Source organism: Dunckerocampus dactyliophorus, chromosome 7 (assembly GCF_027744805.1).
Source record: "Dunckerocampus dactyliophorus isolate RoL2022-P2 chromosome 7, RoL_Ddac_1.1, whole genome shotgun sequence".
Lineage (NCBI taxonomy): Eukaryota > Metazoa > Chordata > Actinopteri > Syngnathiformes > Syngnathidae > Dunckerocampus > Dunckerocampus dactyliophorus.
In genome coordinates, this window is record NC_072825.1 from 9805973 (window position 1) to 9825492 (window position 19520).

Below are 19520 nucleotides of genomic sequence, written 5' to 3' on the forward strand. Positions count from 1 at the left end.
ACCAAGTCGATGCACTACCAAAACATTTCATGTTTATTGCAGATCGTTTTGTTCGAGTTGTCGCAGTTGTGACCCTTCCAAAACCTCTTCCTGCAGGTCATTGGAGGTTCATGGCTGGAGGGTGATCAGCAGTCAAAGGTGGATCATTGGAAATGTCTTGCATTGGATAAAGCTAGAGAGCTGGAAGCTTTCCGCTTGGAGTTGGACTCCATTCTGGATATTATAAGACATCTTCAAAGACAGGGCATGATGCTGCCCATACCATAACCTGACAATATCTATACAAATTGGAACACTAAAATCTGCAAAATCCAATGCCAATATTTAAAAATAATGTTTTGGACTCGTAGTGCAGACATCAAATAACGCAAATAAATGAGATTTGTTTGAGGAGGGAGTTCCAAACGGTGGTTGTGATGATGGAGAAGGCCCAGTCTCCCCAGTTTTTGGACTAATGCCAACTTCGGATTTGTCACTGTAGAGTTCTAGCTGTGATGCACGTTGGCCGAGTGGATAGCATGTTGGCCACAGTCAGGAGATCGGGGTAATCTGTGTTCGAATCTCCACATGGGCATCTGTGGGCACCTCTGTGTGGAGTTTGCATGTTCTCCCCTTGCATGCGTGGGTTTTCTCCAGGCACTCCGGTTTCCAAAAACATGCATGTTGGGTTAATTGACGACTCTAAATTATCCATAGGTATGAATGTGAGTGTGAATGGTTGTTTCTCTGTATTGTATGTGCCCTGCAAAGTCAGCTGAGATAGGCTCCAACGTACCCCTGCGGCCCTACTTAGGATAAGCGGCATAGAAAATGAATGGATGGACTTCTAGCTGTCTGTATACACCAAAACAGGTAGGTTGATAGAATTGAGTAATTATGCCACATAATGACAAAGCTTCCTGACATATTTAGTGCACAACTCTGGGAAATAAATGCCTAGATCTTTAGAGTTCCTTGGACTTTCCAATTGTTCTGAGTATTGGTCAAACAAATTATTTTATGCCAAAGAGACACTTACCAGCTGCACCATGTCGAGACAATCATTCAGCACGTGTGTATATATATATATATATATATTTAGATTCTGTGTACATTAGAGAAAATAAATTGTTTTTAAAAACCAATGCAGATGTCCCAAATTCATCGTCAAGCATATGAGTGCATTTACATTTCTGACTGAAAGTGTATGTACTGAAGAAAACAGTCATAGAAATCTATCATAATACATATATAACACTTGTAAAGTGCTTTTTTCGGGGTACTCAAAAGGCAAAATGTTTAAAAAAAAAAAAAAACCTGGTGATTAGCCTCACATGATTGCCATTGGGCAGTGGTAAACAAGGTTGAGTGAAAGGGCTTCAATGCAGAAAATAACGGGCTTTGTGTACACAGACTTTACTATAAGGTCAACATTACACACATTTAACCATATGATAGAACAGATAAAAGAAGACTTCTCACAAGTACAATTGTTTTCATATGCAGTTACAACTGTTCAACCACGTCTGCACCAATATAAGGATCCTAAACGGACCACTGTAGATCTAGTACTATGCTTGTACTTGCTCAGTTAATAAAATGTAATAACTTTAAAAAAATATTGCATCTTACATACTTAAATATACATTTCCACAAACGATATTTTATATTGATAACCAGTAATATACCGATTGGTTCCTTGTTCAAGGGCACCTGGCAGTATCTCTCCAATAACTTTCTGCAACTCAATACAAAGCTACTTACGCCTCTTCCGTTAATTAACATATCGTTGGAAATACTGTACACACAGTTCCCCAAATGTAGTAATATTTTTGATTTTGTTTTTGTTGAGGGAAAAGCAGCAGCCTCTTCAGTCATTCCACCAGAAAATACTAATACTAAAACATACTGAAAGTGAGGGAAGAATTTGACTCCGTTCACTATGCACCAGTAAGTATTATATAGAACGGAGTTGGTTGTCACGCTCATTACATCTCGCCACGCATTGTCCCTCCAATTGTGGCATGTAAATGTAAGTAAGTGGGATCAGAGCTCACCTGCAGTCGGGGTTAAGACAGCTGAACTGGAGGTGAGAGTTGTTTGTTTTTCTCGTGTCAAATTGGAAATATCCATCTCTTTGGTGTTTTTCTTCTAGGCTTTTACTCAATGGGTTTAAAACAATTGTTTTGAAGTGTGAATGGAAAGTTATAGTTTAGATTCATATTAGCTAGCTAACTAGTTGTTAGCCTTGATGCTAGCACGAAATTCCATTTGGGGTCGGTTATTACAGTCTCATCACATATATACTGTATTAATATACTGTAATTCCTTGTTTATCGCGGTTAATATCGCGGCCGAGATAAGTGAATTTTCATGAAGTAGGACTCCTTATTTAGAAATGTAAACTGTTGGGTTTTTTTTTTTTAACATTATTACAGCCATTATAGCCCTACATACCCCTATAGTCACCTCTACACTCGCATTACCCAGTATAGGAGTAAATAAGCCATTTAAGACATAAATAAGACTCATGCATGTTTGTGTAGCTATAAATGTGTTTCCTAGAGGAGCTAACTGGCAGGCGGGCAGAACATGATGTTGGGGAAGAATTTTAGCTTGGTATGGGTTAGTTGCAACAGTATCCCTTGTTTTTATTGGGGATTTTTATGTGGGATTAATGTGCCTGTTAATTCAAACCTGCAACTAGAAAAGAACAGCGTATCATTCACAGCATCATTGAATGCGTCGTCTGAATGCCTTATATACAGTATGTATTTTATTTAATTTATCCAATACTTGAAAATGCTTAATTTAGACAAAAAAGTTTAATTTGCTATCCATGTTTTTTACTTATAATAGTCTGTATTATACCATGAAACAGCATGATTTATTAACTAATACATTTTTGAAAAATCGTGAGAGTGAAGCCGCGAAATTTGAACCGCACAGTGCCGGGGGACGACTGTGTATCTCATATAACGTAGTCTTGGCCTATAGATGTTTTTCCTGTTCCTGTTCACGTACTGTGCTGATTTTGTGTTAAGATGCATTAAGTTATGTATTTGTCAACACAATTAAGCGTTCAAATTTAGTTCTGCCTTGCCTTTTAAAAAATATGTTTACCATTACAATAACATAAGGACAAACAACCCTATATTGCGTGACAACCATGCCATGATGTTGATGTTGGTGTCTTTCGTAGTTAATTTCCTGTTTGTCACAAGGAGTTGGAAAATGAAAGGGCTACACATTTCATGCCAACACCTTAAACGTCAATGTAATCTAGGGATGACTAATGAAAGATGGTTGAACGATGAGCAATTCACACAAGGGTAAAAAGTGTGACAACCTACCCCCATTCTGCCCTAAATGTTTACCTTGTATTATACTACTGTTTTCTCTCAAATGGTGGCGCTCAGATTGGTAGTTTCTGCATAATCATTCACTTATTTACTTCTGTCTTGACTTCTAATGGTAGGGAACGCCACAATACCTCCAGCACAGCATTATGATGTTGATTAATACAACCGATTGATCAAATGTCACATGATGTACAGCATTTTTAAGTATACATACTCCATGGATGGAGTTAGCATGTACATCCATTGCATTGACTACAAATAGACATTACTCTTGCTAAAAGGAAAAGCAGCACAAAGTATTTCCAAGGCCTGGAAAATAGATAAAATATTCTGGATAAATACTAATTTGACTGTGCTTTTGTGAGTTGCACACTCAGGAATGGTGCACCAATGCAACATTATGGGTTGGGTATTCGCTGTGGTCTGTCAGCTGTTTTATATCATCACATCCTTGATGCATAGAAATACACTGTTACTTCCTCACTGACATGAATATACTGTATAAATTCTAATCAGTTCTGATTGTCACTCAAAGGCACATGCAGTCTTTGCAAGTTTGCAGCAGCACATCAACCCTGGAAGGAGTGGAGCTCCTCTTCAGTGAAGCCCTGCTGCTTCACCAACCTGACACATCAAAACAAAAAAGGATGTTAATCTTCTCTTCAAGACATCTATGGTATGTCTGTTTTTATGATAATTCATTGTTGAATACAAGGTGGCTATGAAAATACATTTCTATTCCTTGATTTAGTGATAAATTTAAACATAGCTCAGTGATGTAAGTAGGTAAGTATTCTTTTTTTAAGTGCTACATACCTAACTGTTAGCTCTGTAAAGGCAGTGGGGCCACATACGCACACGTAGCACTTTGACCCGTCCGGCCTAATGAGACAATCATTGAGCATGGCCTCATCCACCCTCCCCTTCCTGCCTGCCCAGCTTTCACATGGCTCAGACAGGATGTGCTCCACCTGGAACCTGACAGAGAGAGTTGAAGTAATACAGTGTTGTATAATGCAGTAGTGGTACACAGTGAGGGACGGGCGGGAGGGGGACTGCACCGAAGTCTGGCACAGTTCAGTTGACCCAGTGTGAGTACAGCAGATCCCCCATCATTTGCAATCCGCAAATAACGAAAAACTGAATAATGGAGGCACCCATAAAAAGCCCCCCTAATGCCTATTTATGATACAGTCTTAACAATATGCCCCAAAATATGAATGCTCCAAACAGGGTTTTATGCTGCTGATTCCGATACAGATCATCCATGAGTGAGATAGGCCGATACCGATCACATGAATTAACTGTAGATTTTTCAATTTTAGTTCTGTGATATTGCGCAGCACGGTGGTCGAGTGGTTAGCATGTTGGCCACACAGTCAGGAGATCTGGGTTCAATTCTCAAGATTCTAAGATTCAAGAGATTCAAGAGTTTTATTGTCATATTGTTCTGTTCATTCTCCCAAAAAAGAAAGAAAACACAAGAAAATGAATAAGAACATAAGAAACATTAATACCAATAAATTAAGCAAGAGTCTTTCTTCCTTCTCATAACTGGCGATTAAAAAACACGCAACAGGGAGGCGAAATTGGCTTAATTAATTTCCCAAAGTCCTTCGACCTTGATGAGGTTGTGGAGAATTTCATCTCCAACAATAGGAAATAAATTGTTCAACAATTTTCATTTATTTTTTCGTTCAAAATAACACATTTTTCAGAATAATATAATACAAATAAATATCTTGATTAAATAGAAATGTGTCCTGCTTAACTCAAACAGAATCAATTCAGTGTCCAGGTTGCAGGGGTCTCTAACTTTCATTACTATTAGTTAGTACGTACCCCATGAACGTGATATCCACTTCCCCGACAAACACGAGCTCCGAACAAACCGCATTGCTTGTTTGTTTAAAAAACAAAATGTCACTGTGGTAAAAAGTCACATATGGAGTCTGAAGACGAGAAGCTGGGCAGATAACTCCACTGCTGGCACGCTAACTAGCTGCCGCCACTGACATCTAGGCAAAGCGTGTACACGAAGATGCAAGATAAGTCAAACGGCAATACGTTTGATAAGGGAGTGATCAAACATGCTGGCATCGATTGGCGTAGCCGGTGTCAAGCTGTTAAACTGAATCCAGGAGGTTTTACAGACTAGTTTTGATTCTCACAGCAATACAGGACAAAGTGCGTTGGTTGTTGGCTCAATACGGGTGTTGGCAACCCTACATGACACAGCACACATGTAGTGTTTGCCCCAGCACGCCGATCCGTTTCTGTGATTGGCTTTGAACGGCATTTATCGGCATAAATGTGTTTTTTACGAAAATTGGCTGATATTGATCGGTGGCCGATCGATCGGAGTACCCCTACCTCTCACCATTATTAAACTCATTAATGTGTAAAACTCCATTTCAAAACAATGACAGGCATACTTTATGCAGTAGAATACTTACAAAATGTACAGTTACACAACATCTCGCCTTGTCAAAGCATCTTCCTTCTGGAAAAAAATGAGTGAATTGACTTGAGACAGCGCCCTCTGCTGGAATAATAGTGGCAGCACTCTTTTTTTCCTCCTGCAGATACTGCCATCAAGCCACTTTCTATTTAGGGTACCATAAATAAACCCAATTTATTTACCATTTAAAGCAGAGAAAAGAAATTGCAAATATGCAGCATATGCGGATGTCGAACCACAAATCGGTGGGGATATACTGTACGGCCAAAGACAAATACTGCAGTACCTTTGCTCCTTTGCAGCAAGTTCATCCAGTTCCCTCCGCCACAGAATGTCCTCTTCCCGTCGGTTAAAAAACAGCAGTTGGGCTTTTCTAGGGACACGTACATTATCAAGCAAATTCATTGAAGGATTAATGGACGGCTGAATTATTATTATTATTATTATTTTTTTTACAGACCTGATAGTGTTCATCTCCTGTAGTGCCAGTCGAATGAGACGAGCCATTGGAGTGAAGCCTGTGCCTGCTGCTAAAAGGTAGAGAACTGTGACATCACGAAGGGGGCGGAGACTGAAGGTACCCTCTGGACCACTAACTGATATACGGTCACCTGAAATGTCACAGCAAAAAAAAAGTTACCAAAAACACCATAAACTAATACACAATGGGATTAATCTGAAATTATTTTAAATACATTTAAACTAAGTAATTTATATATAAGATCACAAATACCTGCTTTTCACAGATAATTGCACTATGACAGTCAATCAGGGTGTAATTTGCCTCTTACCCCTAACATGCGGGTCACCTGTTCACCTGTTACTGTGAGTAAGAGTGGATGGATGGATGGATGGATATTAATTCTGGTAATATGAATCCCGAAGCTATGCATATGCAGTTTGAAACCCCTTTGTTGGCATGTATGAGAAATGTGAACTAAGACTTTGCAACTCTGCACAGTACAGTAAATATTCTCCATTATTGCATTGCAGTTTTCCACTGTTTTGACCATGGCATGTCTACTGTTTTCACAAATATACCGTTTACATGGAAACACATTTTTGCCATACGCATATTTGCTGCACATCTTAAATGTGTTGCTGCTATTAAGTTAAAGAGTGAGTATTACATTTCCCACAATATACATCTGCTTGCCTTATCTTCCACTAAGTTATTATTATTAAATACTCCTTTGAGGTCTTAAACTGTCGTGGAGGGTAGCTGAAACTTGAAAGCCAATTTCACATACAGTTGCTGCTTCAGGAAACAATAGCGTCCGTTTTTGGTATTTCTTTTAATTGAAGCAACAATTTGTTGCAAGTTGTTGCTGGCTTCATTTTATGCTGCCCGAGCAAATCACTGTTTTGTGCAAACTATGTGTAACTTCACTTCTCGCTCTTGCATTAGTGTCCAGTCTTTCTGCACCATTTTTGTTAGAAGACCAACAGATGAGTAGTGACAGAGTCTTACCGACGCACAGGCTGTTGAGATGTTGAGTCAGTGCTCCATCACTATAAAATTTAATCATGAGGTAGAGGTATGTTTTTTCTGAAGAGGGATCGGGCCCAACGGAAAGCTCCTGGTCTATTGGGGTGTATGGCCTCACGACTTCGGTTTCTGGATAAAAATGAAACAGAATTGAGTTTGGTTCATCGTCCTCTTTAAGAACAGAAACACGTTACCATGAAGAATTAATATTCAGTTTATAAAATATCAGCTCTAGGCATACACATCCTTCCAACATATACACTCCCGTTACAGTGATGCCGTGCCAGAAAACATTTAGGTTTGAAATCATATGATGAGTATGAGGCAAGAGCTCAAGATTTCAAATGACATTATATAATTTCCATAATTGGCCATGTGAGTTTGTGAGTCTGTGTTTGTGCATGGATGGGTAAAACTAAGCTTTATGGTTTGCGTAATAAGAAATGTGTGACATAATCTCACGTTTTAAACCCTAGCAGTTTTTGGTACCTTGAATGAGGGATTTGAGGTAGATGTGTTTCCCAACAGGCACATGCATGACCGTTCCACGTGGAAGTTGCAACTGAAGCACCTGTGTGTTATGGTTCACTTCAGTCCTAGACACCAACACACAATCCCGAAAGAAAAGAGCTGAAAGAAAGAAAAAAATGGGTTGCAGGTGAACTTTACATTTTCAGAAAATTTGGGTTAAATTCCAACTTGAACAATTTGTGGGGTGTTTGACTTTAGAAGTCCGCCTGTACTTAATACTTAACTTTGTTATGAACAGTCTTAGGGAATATTTCTGATGCATGCTGGTCAACTAGCCTTTTGTAATTTGTATCAATTTATTGTTAGTGTTTTCTGACTGTGTTGTAATAAACAGACTGATACGAATGATATCAATTTAGCTTTGCCAAAACATTACATGAAATGTAATGATGGCCTGCACAGTACTGTATGTCTATGTATAATCATAATGGTTCAAGAGTTGCCATGGCTCATGTTTTTTTCCTTTCTGGGGATCAAAAGGTCTTCAAATTTAACATCAGCAACACCTATAGGCAGCTACTTGTAACTGATGTTATGAATCCCCTTGGAGTATATGGTGTCAAACAATACAATACAATACAATACAATCGAGGTAAAACATAATATATTGAAATATTTCTACAAAGTACAAGCTCACCTCTGTCTTTTTTGCATAAAAATGTATTGTGGAACTCCAGTGGCTGACCAAGGCTCTGCCATTTTACTTTTGCCTGCTTGTGGAGGGTCACCTGGATCTTTCCCACGGTGGCAGTAGTGTGAACTGTTGACAAAATGTGAGTGTTAGACTATAGTAGTTCGGTTTAGGGCTGTCTTCGACTAAGGATTTTCATTTTCATCATTGTTTGACATTGTTCCAAGCGGCTCCTTTGGATTGTGCCACTAAGGCAGGTGATTTTATTAAGTATAGGTCTGCTGTTAAACACACACACATCATCTTCAAATATTTATTAAAACAAATAAAGCTATTTATAACAAAAACAGAGACATTCTATGTAAAAATGTATGCTCAGCAGCAGCCATGGGCACCCCCATGTAGTCAGAACGGTACAATCTTGATCACATGACGTTTTTATATGATTCCAGGTGAGACTGATAGTCGAATCGGACTCCTCCAAGTCAAATAATCTATTAGTCGACTATTCTAAGACAGCCCTAGTTAGGTTATTTTGATAACACTTATAAATATCAAATAAGGAACAAAATATGACACCACTTTGCACAATTCAACATGATCGAAAAGGACGAAAAGCAAATCTTATAAGGAATCCTACCACATATCTCAGAAATTACATTCTATTAACATGTTCACTTGTACAATAGCTAGTGTTTTTTTTAATAAAGAGAAAAAAAGGAAATAACATAGATAGTAAGTTAATATCTTACCAGCAATGTTTCCGTCAACATCTTCTAAAAGACCTAAAAGGAGTGTCAAAACAAAAAATTATTAAGACAAAACTACAGTATCTCACATTTCAGGAGTCGACTTTTTATATCTTGGCAAAGGACAATGCTATATAAATGAAAATTAGATATAACTTAGAGTAGGTAGCGTACAGCATTGAAACTTCAATAGAACAAGTATAGATTTGCCATCCTTTGAAAATAACTCAACAAACAAGACACTATTGTTTAAATCGCTGGCAACATAAGTGAGTACATCAGTACAATAATAGCGTGATTTGAAGCGTGTGGGTTGACAGGCGCAGTGTGTTTTTACCGGGTCTGAAGGGAATGGCAACGACGTATTCAGTGCCATTGTGGAAAGCTCTTGGTAGTTCCTTTTCATTGTAATCCAAAAAGGAGAAACAACCAACTTCTCCCCGAACACAATAAACATTAGTGGTTTGGCTCATTAGCATGGAAGCGATGTAATCGCGTGCGCTCAACTTTAACCCCAAATAGACGTCAGTGTAAAATAAATATCTCTGTATATTACTTTTCAAATAAAATGAATACTCATTTACTTTAAATCCAGTATACTTTGTTACAAAACATTTTTTATACATTTCTATTTTTCTATTCATTTTTTTATTGGGTTTTGCTTCTGAAAGTTTTCCGTGGCCTGGTATTTGGGGACGCCTGCTCTACCACTCGACAAAAAACTTTGCTGAAACTGAATAAAAGTGTTTATCACAACCATTGCTATTTAACAATCACACTGGCAGTGTCTTATATTTTGTTATCATAAGATCAGGCCAACACCTTAATCATTAAAATATTGAAATTGCCATATTTGGGTTAATTATTGTACTTTTTCCTCTGCTGAATCAAACAAACTTGAACCTTTTTACCATAAAGATGTAGTGACTGTGTGCGCAGTTTTTGTGCATGAAAAAGTACTTATACTCACGTAAATGTATTATGTAGGACATTTTTCCCAGTAGCACTTCCAGTCGCAGTACGCCAGCGTCAAGGTCGACAACGGTGCAGCCTGAGTTGGGTATCTGAGGGGAAAATCACAAATGTGCAGGCCCTCTATTAGTCTAAACCGGGATGTCAGACTTATTTCCAGCCGTGTGTGTATGCAGATGTTATTACCCTTCTTTTGGTATAAATAACAAGATGAACCGTCGACTCAGTTTGAAACCATTCATACCTGCACCAACAACACAGAGATTAAACATCAGATGATGTCATCCAACATGGTCATTACATCTGAATTTATCATAACTGTGCATGTACTGTTTTTTATACCGAGGGCTAGAGTCTTTGACTGGCAGGGAGGCCACTGGTGTAGTGCTGTTGGAGACTGGTGGAGGTGGTGGGATAATGCCTGGAGAGAAAAAAAAATTCTGTACATTACAAGTAAAAATAACACCAACAAAAAGTGCCTTGATCAAGTCCCCTCCAATGGAATGCACCAGAAAACTTTCAGGAGACGTGCAGCAGCTTGAAAAAATAAAAATAAGACATTGTTTTCAAACCTGTTAAGATGATTTAAGTTATGTCAAAGGCAAACTGAATCAGTCTTTACTTTTTACAGTGATAAGAGTGTGACGTGAGAAAAAAAAAAAAAACTGTTGAGCTAACCGTGCGTATTTTTGGTCTGGTTAAAATGAACTTTAGTCCGTTTTGCTCTGCTAGTGCGGTTTGTTTGTTCAAGTGGGAATGTAGTCCACTGAACCAAGCCATCAAACCAAGACCCATCCTTGACTCCAGTGCTGAGTGCACCAAAACACTATATACGAGTACAACCAGGCGATGGTTAGCGAAAGCACACTCATATGCATGCATCATCAGTGCACACACACACACAGGTTCTCGTTTGAAGTTGTGAACATGAAAGGACATGCCCCAATAATCCAGGCTCAAAAAATAGTAGTTAGTATGGTCAAACTTTGAGAAAATGTCTCATTAGCACTGACAACTAGATAAGCAGCCTTAAACACCTTTTATTCCGATTCCCCACGAGCGATGTGCCGCGTTTGGAGCATACCAATATAATACACCCCTGTGTTTGTGTTTTCAGGTTGGGACCAAATGCGCACGACAGCTGGTTAATGTGTTTTTATGTGGACATACTTTTTTTTTAAACTTTACCCATGAACACCTCTTTGTCATTCTCTCAATGTCTACAGCAACAGTATTTTATATCAACACAAAAACATCACAATCTGTGGGATGTGTAACTTGGAAGAGTTTGCAGCTGTGGAATTTGCAGATTAGCATTTCCCAGCATGCTTTGCTGTAGTTGAAATGATCACTTTTGACTGTTTTATGCCTCTCTAAAGTGGTATTTTGTACAGACAGGGTGTAACAGTTAAAGTACTGCACTTTTTAGTCATGTACAGTTAAATTATTTAGATTTTCTGAATCTGGCACCCTTATTAAGAATGGTTGTGAGTTTTGTGCTATATAAAATATTGTTTCCACTTTTAAAATTGAACTGTCAGAGGGGTAGTTTATACTGGAAGAATTGCTTAATTATGCAGATCGCTGTAAGGATTTTGTTTGTTTCCAAAAAGTTCCGGCTGAATTTGCCATGCGGGCCAGATTTGAGTTTGACACGTATGCTTTGGATACAAAGTTTTCAAAGTGTGAGGCAGGAGCTTCCCTTAGGAAGCGGCAAAATATTTCAGGGGAAGGGCAGCAGCTTGAAAACAATAAAGAAAAAGGTATTTTTCAATCCAAACCAGATTTTCGATTGGACTCAGGTCTGGGCTGTGGCTCGGCTATTGCAAAACTCTTCATTGATATGAAGACATTATTTTTTTTTATTTGGATGAATGTTTTGAAACATTTTGCAGAGCGTTGATATTTTTCTTCGTAAGAAAAGGCCACACAGCCCAGATAACGGATACCGGAGATTGTTGACACTGCCAGTACACACGGACGTAGCCACATTCTTTTACTGTTTTTATTTTTACTCTTAGATTTCTTTAATATTTAATTTGATTTTTCAATTAGGTTAGTTAGTACAGCTTATAGTTCACATTAAAGGTGGAAAAAGTTTTACAAAGATTCATACATCACAGAAAACATTTTATTTTTATCAGCAATGTAGACTTTTTATATCCACTACATGCTTTCAAAAGTGCTTTTTCTTGTCGGATACTGTTTGCGCTCTTTATAAGTATAAAGACTGCAATCCTAAACATGCACTATATGAAAAGTCACCTGAGATACAATGTTACTGCAAACAAATGCAGGAATGTACCTTTAAAAGTTGTGGTGGGCTTAGTGGCCATCCTGCCCACCAGGCACTCTTTCAACATGGACTCGTAGTTTACCCACCGATGGACCTGTGAGCAAACACATGTAGACTTCACTTTGTGGAGACGCAACATATCAGCACTAACCAAAAACTGTGTGTTTCTCTCTTGCGCAGAGCCTGCTACAATTGAACACACTTTACAGTCATGACTGTATCTGACATTTGTGGCATCCCATATGTTTTGTGCTCAAAATGTATTAATATTACGATTTTTATTTGACTATGCTTTAAATCATTGTACATACCTGGTCAAAGAGATCAGTGCCATCTATGCCCGCGGCCTTCATCAACTCTTCTTCTCCTCCAGGGTGGTAGTCCATGTAAGGGCTGACATTATACACCATACCTACACATGAAACACCTCATGTTAGTTCAGTGTCCTCTGATGACATTCCGGACATATTCACACAACGACATACATGCTGGACCTGGACTTTTTTTTTTTTTTTTTTCTGAACACTTTTACGCTTCAGCTTCTGTCACAGAAGATTTAACTTCTAAGCCTGTGAATATTCTCATTTATCCAGGGCATTGAATCGTTGAATCGATCACAACTGGACTGTTCGAGTTGTCTTAGAAGGCGTTCACCTCTCATCCGAGCAGGCCTCATCAGTTAACAGTGTTAGATATTAATATAATGGATAGTTGCATATATTATTCAGTAGAACAGTACTATCTCGTCTTTGAACGTGAAGTTATGAAGCCTACTCATTTGACTTCCAAGTTGGCAAATATAACCTCTGAAGCTGTGACAGCAAAGACTTAGTTTGAATACTTTTCTCAAAAAATAACTTGTGCATTTATGTCTTAACCACTAAAGTCATCATGTTGATTGCAAGTCATATTGTTTATTATAAAAACTGTGGCAGGTCAGCATTCAGCTCCAGTGAGAGCCTGTAGTGTGTGGATGCTCACCTCGTATACAAGTCCAGCAGTCATTCCTGGTGTTGTGTTTCTGCAGTTCTTCTTGGGTAACTTCAATCAGTCGCCCTCTAAGCCCGGTTAGATCTTTTCCACTTTTGGAGAACCGAATCCAGTCCATTAGACTATGGCCTGGTTTCAAGGCAACCTTTATCAGAAATGACAAGACATACAATAAAGGACACATTGTTAACATCACCTATAAGGCCGTAATAGTGGTTTAATAGCTCCGTTACAGGTGCGTAGCGTGTTACCTTGGTTCTCCCCGACGGAGCGACCCGCTGCTGGGAGCTCGGCGCAGGGAACGACTGGGTTGGAAGGTTCAACATGTTGCGAACGCCTTGCAGCCACCTCAACTTGCGAAGGAAACCTACTTATTAAAGCCGACGTTACCTCAGCAAGTATCGCATAAAGGGAAATGTGTCAATTTCCTCCCCGATGACACATCTCTGCCACCGCTGTTGAGCAATGCATCTGAACTACTATGCAATGCTTAGCTGGCAAAGAACACATCATTCATAACAAAGATAATTAACATAACACCTTAACCGTGTTCACGAGATAATTTGCCAGCCAGGTGTTCATATAGTTGGGAGTGAATTTGTCGCATTTGATGGCGTCACCGACGTCAACACTACGTGTAATGACTGCGACAGACATTTTTTTTTTTACTTTCTATAGCGTTCAAATCATAGATAGACGCCGCAACGAGTGGGTTTGTCCACTACTGGAATACGTCAACGTCGCCGCCATATTGGATGTGTCAGGGCCGAGCTGGAAATGAATACAAGTAAATGTACTTACCTTCATAAAGCGCCTTTCTACAGAGAAATTTAAGTTAATGCCTCTCGTTTATATATTTACACACACTAATATACATGGGAAACAGTTAGCCACCAAAAACAGTCACAATCACATTGTACAAAACAAAAATCATCCACAATGTATTTGGTGCCTAACTGTTTACCAAGTATATTAGTGCGTGTGTGAATGTATAAACGAGAAGAATCCACTTACATTTCTTTGTAGAAAGGCGCTTTATTAAAAGTACATTTACAGCACAGCCTTGACACATCCAATATGGCGGCGACGGTGACGTACGGCTCAGCGCTCGATACGGCGTCTAGCTGTCTGTCTATGGTTCAAATTAACGTGTCTAAAATGTATGTTTTTTACTGCAACATACTTTTTTTTTACTACACCGTTTTTAAACGAGCTTGTCGGTTAATAACACGTTTACATGCGTATGCTTTACACTTGGTATCAGTTCCACGGCGTGTTATTAAAAGGTAAATGTAATAGACTGCACATAGCATGTCTTGGCTTAAGTATACGTACAAAGTGGAGTAAAAAGACAAGAGTCTAACATACCAGGTATGAAACTGCACGTTAATGCGCCAAAAAATGAAAGACGTCCAGCCGACACGTTGTCACTGTCAGAATCTTCATCGTCGGAATCTGTGTGCTGTTCATCGGACATTGTAGATTATTTAATGTCATGTGTTTGTAGCGAAATAAAACATCCAAACACTTTGTCACTGAAGCCTTAATCTTATAAATGGATTTGTGTGACTTCAAAATAAAAGCCCTTTAACAGAGGTAAAAACTGATATGGAGTAATAAACCATTCATTTAAATACCCTAATCTCTTCATATCTTTGAAAGTATTGATTACAGCTCAGTGTTTACTTTTTCACTTTTACATCTCAATGGCATGTGTTTGCAATGACTTTCACTAACTGATAGAAGCATTTTTAAACAAAGCCCCCGCTTCCTTAAATTTTTCTGTATGGGTCCCTCTGTGAAGTAAATTTGGACACCCCTGCTCTATACCAGCAGTTGCATGCGTCCTCCTAGAATTTCGCTTGACACTGTTCAGCCTTAAAGGAAAACTGCACGTTTTTCAGGATTTTTTCCCCATCATCCACAGTCGTTATGTGAGACATGAACACATACATGTACAGGTATGTCTTTCTCTTTTCTGTGCGTTCTCACGATATCAAAACAGATTTCAGAAAATGCAGCGTTTTCTTGTTGCTCCCTGCAGATGGCAGCAAAGATACAGCTTACATAGAAGAACAAATAAAAAAAAATTGGTGCCTTACAGTAGACATGATTGTACATGTACGTATATTCAAGCCATAGAATAAGAAGAAGTCCTTCATCTCTTTCAAGTACTTTATCAAAAATTACATTAAAATATATATATAGACCCGAAGAACAGGAAAAAACCTATAGCATATGGCGTACAATTAGATTAAGTAAGGCACTCAAGCAGTTGTGTACAAATGTGAACCAGTTTAAGAAACAGTACAGTACAATATTCAGTATATTGCTTCTTGAAACAAACATAAAACTAATGCCATTGAGATGACTATCATATTAAGAAGTTGTTAAAGTATACATGTGGCAAGATACAAAGTCAAGGTGAAGGAAGATGACGTCTTCATTTTTCACAACGGCACAGACTAGTTTGCCCAGCCACACACATACTGTAGCTTTATTGTTACGATAAAACTTTACAATGTAACAGTAGGGCTGCAAAAAAAAAGGAATAAAAATTGCAATTGACTCACCTGAACATGTGATTTAATTTCTAAATATCAACGATTCTTTTGATTTTACTGAACAATCGGCAACACAAACTCTGCCATTTTACGCAAGACTCACGCTGCGCTGTGGTTGGCATGACGGCTGACACTGCCTCCTCACTCTCCACGTCCTGCAGTGAGCCTTGCCGGCCGAGCCGAGTTGGCTCTGCTGCCCTGATTCATTATTTCCACAATTGTGCAGCCCAGTATAAAGACCATCACAGAAGTTTCTCTTTTGTAGTTTTTGTCTGACAGAGTACAAGGAATTATCAATTCTGTAACAACAATATTTATTCTGTTGAATAGATGATATAATTCAAAATTCTGATTGTGGGTTTAAACATGTCTGCAAAGCCCTAGTGAAAGTGAAATTATCTGCTTTACTGACCCCTACTGTCTTTCTGTCAAACGGCATTCTGCCACCCATCAAATCTGCTACAGACCACTTCACCTTCAGGCCCCTGGCCTGGGATATAATAAATAGGGATGCGACAATTGATCCGCCACCGATTAGTATCGGCCAATTTTGGTAAAAAAAAAAGAACGTGAAAACATGTAGGGTTGCCAACAACCGTATTGAGCCGACAAGGGATGCACTTTGTCCTGTATTGCTGCGAGAATCAAAACTACTTTGTGAAACCTCAATGGCTTCACTTTGACAGCTTGACACAGGCTACGCCAATTGATGCCAGCGTGTTTGATCACTCCCTTATCAAACCTATTGATGTTCAACTTTTCTTGCATCTTGGTTTACACACTTTGCCTAGCTGTCACTGGTGGCAGCTAGCTAGCTAGAGTTATCCGCCGAGCTTCTCGTCTTCGGACTCCAAATGTGACTTTTTACCCCAGCGACGTTTTCCTTTTAAAACAAACAAGAAATGCTCGTTTTTGTCCTAGTGGATATCACGTTCATGGGGTACGTACTAACTTTGTCGAGTGTCACTGAACAGTTTTGCTCTGTTGTTGTCATTATAGTAATGAAGTCTTGTCCTCAAAACATGTGTTGTTTAATTAACATAAACACATAGTGTGTCCAGTCTTATGATGGTGATACTATGACAAGGGTCTCCTATCTTGCCAGGTGATTTTGAGTAGTTCACAAAGGGTCAAAGAATATTTGCTCTTTGTCTCGGTGGGTGGAGGCGGGGCCGGTAGCATACACACATAGTGCAGAAGAGTGTATAAAGTAGTAGAAATAAAATTAGTAGATCGCAGTATATTGTCATATATTTTTTTTATTGTACTTAAAAGTAAAGTTAAAATCTCATCTCATCTCATCCTCATAGATCCAATCTCATGTATCGTCTTGTATCGTCATGAGTGTCTTGTGACACCCCTTGTTATTATTAGTTATTGGTATCAACATTTCAGCTTTTTTTCCTTTAAATTGTGCCTTTTTGCACTATTTATCATTCATTTGCGTAATTTTATTTCTACAATTTACCGCAGGCTAACAAAATATGAACCGCGGGCCACAAATATCTCCACACAGTGGTCACCAACAGTTTTGCCCTATTTTACGTGGGATTTTTTTGTGAGGTTCTTATTGTGCTTTGTTTTCATTTCCATTTTGTTATGATCCCTTTTTGCCATATTTACCAGCAAAGAGCGAGCCTACTTTCCTTTGCAGGTTGTAATTTCGATACAGATTGAGATTCTTGTTCAGTTGGTGGCACAGCGGCCTGGTTATTAGCATGCCAGCCGTCATAGTCAGGAGGCTGAGGGTTTGAATCTCCCTGCAGTGGAGTTTGCATGTTCTCCCGTGACTCCCACATTTCAAAAATATGCATGTTAGGCTAATTGGAAACTCAAATTTGTCTTAAAGTGTGAATGTATGAATTGTTGTTTGTCCTGTGATTGACTGGTGACCAGAGTCAGCTGGGATAGGCTCCAACCTTTTGGCTTTGACAGCAACAAGGTTTGTATTTACCAATAAGTAAGGTTGACATTTCCCACCTTTCTAAAGTAAATATGTACTCTCCCACACTTGTTTATCTGAGAGTGAGATAAACAGGGTGACTTGGAGAAAGCCAGCAGGGAGGTACCCGGGGGGGCAGATTAAGGTGCAACGGTGGTTGAACAAGTTGACAGGGTGAGTGCAGCTGATAGTGTTTAAGTCCCGCTGTCTCCCTCTGTGGGTCCTGCATTGTTCTTTGCTGCTCCTGGTTCCATTTTACAGCCTAATTAGACCTTATTTTACATGAAAACAGCCATATGCTATACATTCCCATCTATTTGGCTCTCACGTCCTCCCTTGTCAAAATAATGCAGGGGATGCAGTTCTGTTGATAAGATTTTTTTATTTATATGTACGGTAGTGTAGCAAATCAAACACAAGGCAGACAGGTCAAATGCAGGACACGAATTGAAGTACACAAGATTTTCTCTTGGAGTTTTTATAATCACAACACAAACATGGCCTCGGAGCAGCAAATTGGATGATATGACTTCAGTGAGTGCTTGTTATGTATTTATGCTGAATGAGTGGAGTTGAGTAAGCCTATACACTTTAATCAACACATTCTAAAATTATCAGTAGAGTTCCACAGCTGAAAAGACACCGAGCTCCAGAGTAATAAACATATACAAATATACTTCTTACCATTAAGAAGGTTGCAACAAAACAAGCATGTTATTGCAGTGTTTCCCCTACATTCATTTGTGGCTGCTAGCCACAAACAAGTTTGGACCACCACAATTAGATTTGGCACTACCTGTTCGCCCTCGCTCATAAACACATGATAACGGAACTGTCTGTTAAACATCTCACATGCACCCGGTCTGCCAGAGAATAAGAAGATGTTGCAGGAGGGATTAGTGTTGCCAACTTAGCAACTTATTTACTTATATAGTATATATTTACACCAATTAGTCCTCTACATAGTCTTCCAAAAATGCGACAAATCTAGTAAAATGAAGTGGGTGAGATATCTTTGGGGACTTAACTGGTCTAGAGTGGCCAAGGTATCTTCTTTTTGGTGGATTTATTAAGCTGTGGCAGAATCAGAGAAAGTTATGTATAGGTTTCACTTTTGTTTTTCATACCAAATAATTGTGGTGCGATGAAGGACTGGCGAACAACGTGCGTAAGCTTAATACTTGCCGAAAAACAATATCAATCAAGACAAAAAAATGTGAACATTTTGGGCTTTCTATAGAGATTCTGACATGAAAGCATGTATCGCTCTTCTCAACGAGCAGCAGGTACTGCTGTGGGCTCCTCCTCAATCTAAATGCACTCATAGCCAACTGTCATGTTTGTGATATAAAAAAAGAAAAACGATAAAAAGAAGCGATAGAAGAAAGTTCCTTTGTAGTTCTAAACATATCTGCTGTGCTTTTAATGTTTTTTTACTCACTTTTTGTCTCCCACATTATTCTTCTCTCCTCTCCTACAGTGTGCATTACAATTACATGCAAATGCATCATGGCCAATTATGCAAATTTGATGATTACGTTTGATGATTACCCC

General features: G+C 38.9%; 2 protein-coding genes across 4 annotated transcripts in view; one reads left to right on the top strand and one right to left on the bottom strand.

Moving 5' to 3' along the window:
• The window catches only part of cep162 (centrosomal protein 162), a 32198-nt gene extending 22174 nt beyond the window's left edge, over window positions 1-10024 (top strand). The window contains exons 30-32 of one of the 2 annotated variants that reach the window (XM_054782117.1): window positions 97-2068; window positions 3877-4017; window positions 6261-10024. In XM_054782117.1, coding sequence (XP_054638092.1) covers window positions 97-267 — 171 coding nt within the window. In that variant the 3' untranslated portion in view covers window positions 268-2068; window positions 3877-4017; window positions 6261-10024. Of the gene's footprint in view, window positions 1-42; window positions 2069-3876; window positions 4018-6260 lie in introns of those variants that run through there. The other variant, XM_054782118.1, reaches the window with a different exon arrangement.
• Window positions 1374-15013, bottom strand: LOC129185289 (cytochrome b5 reductase 4). 2 transcript variants are annotated; one of them, XM_054782119.1, is made up of 16 exons: window positions 14829-15013; window positions 13712-13827; window positions 13452-13605; window positions 12782-12882; window positions 12480-12564; window positions 10517-10595; window positions 10361-10418; window positions 10173-10266; window positions 9206-9238; window positions 8460-8582; window positions 7781-7921; window positions 7274-7420; window positions 6263-6413; window positions 6089-6175; window positions 4158-4319; window positions 1374-3965 (listed from the first exon to the last, which is right to left on the bottom strand). In XM_054782119.1, the coding sequence occupies exons 1-16, from the start codon at window positions 14935-14937 to the stop codon at window positions 3911-3913; spliced, it is 1695 nt and encodes a 564-aa protein (XP_054638094.1). In that variant the 5' UTR covers window positions 14938-15013; the 3' UTR covers window positions 1374-3910. The 2 variants fall into 2 exon arrangements, with proteins under 2 accessions (XP_054638094.1, XP_054638095.1); XM_054782120.1 differs by lacking the exon at window positions 1374-3965 and adding an exon at window positions 5798-5844 and having other exon boundaries at window positions 4186-4319.
• Window positions 15014-19520: the final 4507 nt, after the last annotated feature.

Coding starts and splice junctions, on each gene's coding strand:
- LOC129185289 (XM_054782119.1), bottom strand. CDS start 14,937: ATGTCCGATGAACAGCACACAGATTCCGACGATGAAGATTCTGACAGT. Junction 13,828..14,828: donor AACGTGCAGTTTCATACCTG/GTATGTTAGACT, acceptor TTTAATAAGTAG/GTTTCCTTCGCAAGTTGAGG. Junction 8,583..9,205: donor TGTTGACGGAAACATTGCTG/GTAAGATATTAA, acceptor TTTTGTCAACAG/TTCACACTACTGCCACCGTG.